This window comes from Melospiza georgiana, chromosome 33, assembly GCF_028018845.1.
Source record: "Melospiza georgiana isolate bMelGeo1 chromosome 33, bMelGeo1.pri, whole genome shotgun sequence".
Classification (NCBI taxonomy): Eukaryota; Metazoa; Chordata; class Aves; order Passeriformes; family Passerellidae; genus Melospiza; species Melospiza georgiana.
In genome coordinates, this window is record NC_080462.1 from 1807367 (window position 1) to 1815624 (window position 8258).

Genomic DNA, 8258 nt, shown 5'->3' on the forward strand with positions numbered 1-8258 from the left:
AGCCCCCCCCCCCCCCCCCCCCAGGGGTGCAGAGTGGGGAGGGGGCTCTGGGGTGGGGGGGGGTCCTGGAGCCGCTCAGGCCTTTTTCGGGGGGGGGGCCAGTTTGATGATCTCCTCCTCCGAGGGCTGCCGGATGATGTCTGGGGAGGGGGGGACACAGGATGGGGGGTCAGGGGGGTCTGGGGGTGTCCCCCCCACCACACAGAGGGTCCCCAAACCTCCCTGGGGGTCCTCAACCCCTTCTGGGGGTCCCCAACCCCTCCAGGGGTCCCCAATCCTTCCTGAGGGTCCCCAACCTTTCCCGGGGGTCCCCAACCCTTTCCTGGGGGTCCCCAATCCTTCCTAAGGGTCCCCAGCCCCTCCTGGGGGTCCCCAACTTTTCCCGGGGGTCCCCAACCCTTTCCCGGGGGTCCCCAACCCTCCCTGGGGAATCTTTTATCCCCCCTTGGGGTCCCTGTCCCAGCCCTGGGGGAATTGGGGAGGGGTCGCTGTCCCTGCTTGGGGACAATGACAGTTCCTGTCCCTGGGGGTGCCTGTCCCCGGCTGTCCCCATCCCAATCCATCCCTGTCCCCACCCCTGCCTGTCCTTGTCTCCGTCCCTGTCCCCGCTGTCCCCATCCCTGTCTGTTCCTGGGTGACATCCCCGGCTGTCCCCGCCTGTCCCTGTCCCCATCCCTGCCTGTCCCCGTCCCCGCCTGTCCCTGGGTGACATCCCCGCCTGTCCCCGTCCCTGTCCCCATCCCTGTCCCCATCCCTGTCCCCGTGTCCCCGTCCCTGTCCCCGCTGTCCCTGTCCCCTCTCACCCTTGTACTTCTTGGCGCTGGGGATGCCTGTCCCTGTCCCTGGGTGACATCCCCTTGTGTCCCTGTCCCCGTCCCCATCCCCATCCCCACCTGTCCCTGTCCCCGCCTGTCCCTGGGTGACATCTCCTTGTGTCCCTGTCCCTGTCCCCATCCCCATCCCTGTCCCTGTGTCCCCATCCCTGTCCCCACCTGTCCCTGGGTGACATCCCCGCCTGTCCCTGTCCCCATCCTCACCTGTCCCCATCCCTGTCCCCATCCCTGTCCCCGCTGTCCCGTCCCTGGGTGACATCCCCTTGTGTCCCCATCCCTGTCCCCGTGTCCCCGTCCCTGTCCCCGCTGTCCCTGTCCCCTCTCACCCTTGTACTTCTTGGCGCTGGGGATGCCTGTCCCCGTCCCTGGGTGACATCCCCTTGTGTGTGTCCCCATCCCTGTCCCTGGGTGACATCCCCTTGTGTCCCCGTCCCTGTCCCCATCCCTGTCCCCGTGTCCCCGTCCCTGTCCCCGCCTGTCCCTGGGTGACATCCCCTTGTGTCCCTGTCCCCATCCCCATCCCCACCTGTCCCTGGGTGACATCCCCGCCTGTCCCTGTCCCCATCCCTGTCCCCGTGTGCCCATCCCTGTCCCCGCTGTCCCTGGGTGACATCCCCTCGTGTCCCCGCTGTCCCTGTCCCCTCTCACCCTTGTACTTCTTGGCGCTGGGGATGCCTGTCCCTGTCCCTGGGTGACATCCCCTTGTGTGTGTCCCCATCCCTGTCCCCATCCCTGTCCCCATGTCCCCGTCCCTGTCCCCACTCTCCCTGGGTGACATCCCCTCGTGTCCCCGCTGTCCCTGTCCCCTCTCACCCTTGTACTTCTTGGCGCTGGGGATGCGGGTGAGCTTGGTGTCCACCTCGTCCTCCTCGGAGATCTTGAGCACCTGCGTGCGGTACTGCACCACCTTGGTCAGCAGGTCCGGCCGGCGCGAGATCTCGAAGATGTGCTCGATGTAGGACAGGTTGTCTGTGACACGGGGACAGCGCGGGGACAGCGCGGGGACACACACGGGACACACACGGGACACACACGGGACACGTGCTGGGCTCGGGCCACCCGCGCTGCTGCGGCCGCGGGGGCCCGGAGGGCGCGGGGAGGGGATGGGGATGGGGACAAGGAGGGGACGGGGATGGGGACAGGATGGGGACAAGGAGGGGACAGGGATGGGGACAGGATGGGGACAAGGAGGGGATGGGGATGGGGACAGGATGGGGACAAGGAGGGGACGGGGATGGGGACAGGGATGGGGACAAGGAGGGGACAGGGATGGGGACAAGGAGGGGACGGGGATGGGGACAGGGAGGGGACGGGGATGGGGACAGGATGGGGACAGGGATGGGGACAGGGAGGGGACAGGGATGGGGACAGGGATGGGGATAAGGAGGGGACAGGGATGGGGACAAGGAGGGGACAGGGATGGGGATAAGGAGGGGACAGGGATGGGGATAAGGAGGGGACAGGGATGGGGACAAGGAGGGGACAGGGATGGGGACAAGGAGGGGACAGGGATGGGGATAAGGAGGGGACAGGGATGGGGATAAGGAGGGGACAGGGATGGGGACAAGGAGGGGACAGGGATGGGGATAAGGAGGGGACAGGGATGGGGACAAGGAGGGGACAGGGATGGGGACAAGGAGGGGACAGGGATGGGGACAGGGATGGGGACAAGGAGGGGACAGGGATGGGGACAAGGAGGGGACAGGGATGGGGACAGGGAGGGGACGGGGATGGGGACAGGGAGGGGACGGGGATGGGGACAGGATGGGGACAAGGAGGGGACAGGGAGGGGACGGGGATGGGGACAAGGAGGGGACAGGGATGGGGACAGGATGGGGACAAGGAGGGGACAGGGATGGGGACAGGGAGGGGACGGGGATGGGGACAGGGATGGGGACAGGGATGGGGACAAGGAGGGGACAGGGATGGGGACAGGGATGGGGACAAGGAGGGGACAGGGATGGGGACAGGATGGGGACAGGGATGGGGACAAGGAGGGGACAGGGATGGGGAGGGGGACAGGGAGGAGGACAGAGATGGGGACAAGGATGGGGACAGGGATGGCGACAGGGATGGGGATGGGGACAGGGAAGGGGGACAGGGCTCAGTTGATGGGGATGGGGACTGGGACAGGGACAGTGGACAGGTGATGGGGACAGGGACGGGGACAGGGGACAGGTGATGGGGACAGGGGACCGGGACAGGGCTCAGGTGACGGGGACAGGGACGGGGACTGGGACAGGGACAGGGCTCAGGTCATGGGGACAGGGACGGGGACAGGGGACAGGGACAGGGCTCAGGTGACGGGGACAGGGGACCGGGACAGGGACGGGGTCCATGGGACCATCCCAGGGCGGGAGCAGCCCCGGGGCGCGGGGAGGGGGACAGTGCCGGTGGTGGCACGGGTGTCACACCTCGGTCCAGCTTGCTGTGGCGCTCCAGGAAGGCGAACCAGTGGTGGCCGGTGGCGATGGCGTCACCCTCCCCGCTGGGGATGTCCTCGCGACACGCGGACTTGAGCTGCTCCAGGTCCTCGGCCGTGATGTTCTGGGCCAGCTCCTCCAGCAGACTGCGGTACTCGGCCATGGCTGGGGACACAGGGACATGGGGACATGGCTGGGGACACAGGGACATGGGGACATGGCTGGGGACACAGGGACATGGGGACACGGGGACATGGCTGGGGACACAGGGACATGGGGACATGGCTGGGGACACAGGGACACAGGGACATGGGGACATGGCTGGGGACATGGGGACATCAGGGACATGGGGACATGGCTGGGGACATGGGGACATGGCTGGGGACACGGGGACATGGGGACACGGGGACATGGGGACATGGCTGGGGACAAAAGGGACATGGGGACATGGGGACATGGCTCTGCTGGGCCAGCTCCTCCAGCAGACTGCGGTACTCGGCCATGGCTGGGGACAAAAGGGACATGGGGACATGGCTGGGGACAAAAGGGACATGGGGACATGGGGACATGGCTGGGGACACGGGGACATGGGGACATGGGGACATGGCTAGGGACAAAAGGGACATGGGGGACATGGGGACATGGCCATGGCTGGGGACACAGGGACATTGGGGACATCAGGGATGTGGGGACATGGCTGGAGACACAGGGGACAGCAGGGACAGCAGGGACAGCAGGGACATGGAACATGGTCTGTGGGGGACACTTGGGGACATGAGGGACACGGGACATGGCCATGGCTGGGGGACACGGGGTGTGAGGGACAGGGAACCCTGCCCTGGGTGACACGAGTGACATGGGACAGAGCCGTGGGTGACACGAGTGCTCCTGCTCTCAGCCACACATGCCACAAGTGACAGGGGACTCAGCCACAAGTGTCACCAGTGTCCCCAGCCTCAATCCCTGGTGTCACAAGTGTCCCCAGCCTCAGCCACTGGTGCCAGGTCCAGCCCTGGCTCTGCCACCTGTGTCACAAATGTCCCCAGACTCAGCCACTCGTGTCATGAGTGTCCCCGAGCTGTCCCGGCCTCAGCCACAGGTGTCACAAGTGTCCCCAGGCTCAGCCACTGTTGTCACATCTGTCCCCAGCCTCAGCCACAGGTGTCACAGATGTCCTCAGACTCGTCCATTGGTGTCATGAGTGTCCCCAAGCTCAGCTGCTCAAGTCACAAGTGTCCCCAGCCTCAGCCACAGGTGTCACCGATGTCCCCATGCTCAGTCTCCAGTGCCAGCCCCAGCCTCAGCCTCAGTCCCTGGTGTCACAAATGTCCCCAGAGTCATCTACTGGTGTCACAAGTGTCCCCAAGCTCAGCTGCTCAAGTCACAACTGTCCCCAGCCTCAGTCCTTGGTGTCACAAGTGTCCTCAACCTCAGCCACCAGTGTCACCTGTGTCTCCAGCCTCATCATCCACTGGTGTCACAGATGTCCCCAGCCTCATCCATTGCTATGGCCAATGTCCCCAGCCTCAGTCCTTGGTGTCACAACCGTGCCCAGCCTCCTCCATTGCTGTGACCAATGTCCCCAGCCTCAGCCAGCGGTGTCACAGCTGTCCCCAGCCTCCTCCATTGCTGTCACCGGTGTCCCCAGCCTCAGTGCTTGGTGTCACAACTGTCCCCAGCCTCCTCCATTGCTGTCACCGGTGTCCCCAGCCCTGTCCCCGCTGTCGCGGCTCAGCCCCGGTGCCAGCCCAGCCCCCGGCCGTGACTCATGTGACGCTCACGGGATGTGACAGCGACCGAGCGGGGACCGAGCGGGGACCGAGGCGGCTGCTCCGGGTCCCCAACAGCGCGGGGGGGCTCGCACGGACCCCCCCCCAACCGGACACTGTCACCCCCCTTTGCACACTCAGCCCAAACTCACCGACCCCCCCTTTGCACGCTCACCCCGAATTGTGACCCCCCCCTTTGCACGCTCACCCCAAATTCAGTGTCACAAATTTGCACCGACCCCCCCTTTGCACACTCATCCTGCTCGTGCGCAGCCCCCCCTGCACAATCCGACCCCCCCTTTGCACACTCACCCCGAATTCCCACTGACCCCCAAATTCACGCTCACCCCCTTTCTCACTGACCCCTCCTTTGCACACTCACCCCCTTCTCACTGACCCCCAAATTCACACTCGTCCCCTTCTCACTGACCCCCCCTTTGCACACTCACCCCCTTCTCACTGACCCCCAAATTCACACTCACCCCCTTCTCACTGACCCCCCCTTTGCACACTCACCCCGATCCCCCCGCCCCCCCTCTCTGTGTTATTGGGGGGGGGGGGGGTCACTGTCCCCCCCCCTCTCCCGCCGGTCCCCGTTGCCATGGCGACGCCGCCACCCACGCAGGGATGCGGTTACCATGGCAACGCATCACCCGCCTGCCCCTTCCCCCCCCCCCATGGGGTGGGGGGGTGTCAGACCCTCGTTGTGTGTGTGGGGGGGGGGCACACGCGTCTCTGTGTCCCCTCCCCCCCCCCCCACTCGTGACTCCTCGTAAACAACGCCCCCCCCCCCAAAACCCCCACCCCGAACCCCCCCCACTCGTGACAGCGCTCGGTAAACAACCCCTCCCTCCCCCCCCCCCCCCCACGTGAGACCCCCCCCCTTCACCGACACCTTCCCACGCCCCCCCCCCCACAGCCCAGCCCCTCCCCCCCATGAACAGACGCTCCCCCCACGCCCCCCCCCCACGCACAGCCGCGCCCCCCCCCACGCTCCTCTCCAACAACAAACCCATCCCCCCCTCACCCCCCCATCCCCCAACCCCTCCCCCCACGCACAAACCCTCCCCCATCCCCCCCCCCAGCCCCTCCCCCGCCCTGTCCGGTGCGCGGCCCCTTTAAGGCCGCCCATGACTCAGCCCCGGCCGGACACGGGGCCTTCCGGGGGGGGGGGGGCGGGGACCGGGACCCCCCCCCCCGCCGCTCCCGCCCCTCCCGCGTTCCCAGGCCCGGCCCGAACCCCCCCGAACCCCCCGAGCCCCGGTGGCACCGATGGGGGGGGGGGGGGTCGTGGGTATTTCACCCCCACCCCGCACCGTGGGACCCCCCTCCCCGCCCCATTCACGTTTCTCATGCAAAGCGCCTCATGAATATTCACGAGGGGCGTGGCCCCCGCTGGGCCCCATTCAGTGGGGCGGGCGGGGGGCTCGGGTGGGTTAATCCCGGTTTGTGGGGGGGGGGCGCGACACGGGTGGGACGGAGCCCCCCCGGGCTTTGTGCCCCCCGTGGGGGGGTCTGGGGGGCGCCGATGCCATCAGTGCCCCCCTCCCCATGCCCACCCCCCCCCCTCGGGGTGTTTTTGGGTTTTTGGGGGGGGGTTGGGGAGAGCGGGAGGCGGGGGGAGGGTCCCCCACGAGCCCCCCCCCACGCAGCGTGGGGGACAAGGGGCCCTTTGTGCCTCGGGGAGCGGCGCGGCCGCCGCCGGCCCCCCCGGGCCCCCCCGGAATGCGAGGCACGGCCCGGACCCACGGACACGGCCCTCAGCCCACTGTCCGGCCCCACGGACACGGCCCCGGACCCACGGACACGGCCCTGACCCCACTGTGCGGACCCATGGACACACAGACAGGGCCCCGGACCCACGGACATGGCCCTGACCCCACTGTCGGATCCCGACCCCACTGTCCGGCCCCACGGACACTGCTCGGACACACGGACACTGCTCGGACACACGGACACGGCTCGGACACACGGACACAGCTGTGCCCCGCCCTGCCCCACTGCCACCCTCCTGTCCCCCCCCCGTGTCCTGAGGGTCCCACGCGTGTCGCGGGGGTCCCGCCCTGCCCGGCGGCCGCAGCATCCCCGGGCACATCTGGGGCACAGCTGGGGCACAGCTGGGCGCGATCCTTCCCCCCACACTCGTGCCTCAGTTTCCCCACGCGGGGCCGCTCCGTGGGACGGGGCACGGGTGGGGTTGGGGGGGGGAGATGAGTCTCGGGACCCCCCCCCCGTTCCTGTCCCGGTCCCTTTCGGGGCCCCCGCCCGGTCCCGGCGCGGGGATGCGGAAGCGGCGCCTCCCGCGGCCCAGTTCGGTTCCAGTTTGGGACCAGTTCGGCTCCAGTTTGGAACCAGTTCGGCCCCAGTTTGGGACCAGTTCGGCCCCAGTTCGGTCCCAGTTTGGCCCCAGTTTGGCCCCGCGCCCACCCGTGATGTCCCCAAAGGCGTTTTCGGGGTGTCCGGGGGGGGTCCCGCCGGTCCCGGGCGGTCCCGGGAGCACTGGGAGCACTGGGAGCACTGGGCGGCACCGCGGGCACGGGACGGGACCGGGAGCGCGCGGGGACAGCGCGGGGACACCCACGGGGGTGCTCGGGTGGGGCGGGGGGGGGGAAAGGGCCCCGTGTCCCGCGTGGGGAACGGGAACGGAACCGGGATGGAACCGGGACACCGGGGGTGGCAGGGACAGGGACACGGCGACACCGGGGGGGGGGAGGGTGGCGTGTCCCGCGTCCCGCGTGGGCCCCGAGAGCCACCGAGTGTCCCCCCCCCCACCGTGTCACGGGTTCGAGCCCCCCCGGCAGCGAAACGGGAAGTGAAAGGGGGGAGGATGGGGGGCACCGGGGGAGAACGGGGGGGAACCGGGAGAGCCCGACCGGGACCCCCGGCACCGTTAACCCCTTCCTGCCCGCCGCGGGGGCATCAGGGAGCGCGGGGGATGCTCGGTGGGGCGGGGGGGTCACACAGAGCGGGAGGGGGGGGGGCAGCATCGCGGTCCGGGGCCGCTGGAGAGCACCGGGAACGGAACCGGGAGCGGAACCGGGAGCGGCCCCGGGAGCGGCGCCGGGAGCGGATGGAGGCGGCGGCCGCGGGGTCCATCCGGTGCCGGTGCGGCCGCGGGGCCGCCGCTGGGGCCGGGGGGTCGCTCGGTGGCTCCGGTGCCCCCCTCCCTGCCCGCACTTACCGGCCGCGGGCGCTGCCGGTGCCGGTGCCGGTGCCGCCGCTCGGGCTCTCGG

General features: G+C 68.9%; 2 protein-coding genes across 2 annotated transcripts; one reads left to right on the plus strand and one right to left on the minus strand.

Annotated features, from left to right (window-relative positions):
* Window positions 1-44: 44 nt before the first annotated feature.
* Window positions 45-8258, minus strand: PEA15 (proliferation and apoptosis adaptor protein 15). The gene is made up of 4 exons (XM_058042939.1): window positions 8207-8258; window positions 3248-3421; window positions 1647-1802; window positions 45-140 (listed from the first exon to the last, which is right to left on the minus strand). Exons 2-4 carry the CDS (start codon window positions 3417-3419, stop codon window positions 76-78), a joined length of 393 nt encoding a protein of 130 aa, XP_057898922.1. The 5' UTR covers window positions 3420-3421; window positions 8207-8258; the 3' UTR covers window positions 45-75.
* LOC131095217 (uncharacterized) lies at window positions 3770-5160 on the plus strand. The gene is made up of 3 exons (XM_058042866.1): window positions 3770-4072; window positions 4140-4355; window positions 4511-5160. Exons 1-3 carry the CDS (start codon window positions 3898-3900, stop codon window positions 5044-5046), a joined length of 927 nt encoding a protein of 308 aa, XP_057898849.1. The 5' UTR covers window positions 3770-3897; the 3' UTR covers window positions 5047-5160.

Excerpts from the sequence above, each read along its gene's own strand:
- PEA15 (XM_058042939.1), bottom strand. The coding sequence starts at position 3,419 with ATGGCCGAGTACCGCAGTCTGCTGGAGGAGCTGGCCCAGAACATCACG. Across the intron at positions 1,803-3,247 it reads CCACAGCAAGCTGGACCGAG|ACAACCTGTCCTACATCGAG; the intron begins GTGTGACACCCG and ends CCCGTGTCACAG. Across the intron at positions 141-1,646 it reads CAGCGCCAAGAAGTACAAGG|ACATCATCCGGCAGCCCTCG; the intron begins GTGAGAGGGGAC and ends CCCCCTCCCCAG.
- LOC131095217 (XM_058042866.1), top strand. The coding sequence starts at position 3,898 with ATGGCCATGGCTGGGGACACAGGGACATTGGGGACATCAGGGATGTGG. Across the intron at positions 4,073-4,139 it reads ATGGCTGGGGGACACGGGGT|TGCTCCTGCTCTCAGCCACA; the intron begins GTGAGGGACAGG and ends GGGTGACACGAG. Across the intron at positions 4,356-4,510 it reads TGTCCCGGCCTCAGCCACAG|GTGTCACCGATGTCCCCATG; the intron begins GTGTCACAAGTG and ends CCTCAGCCACAG.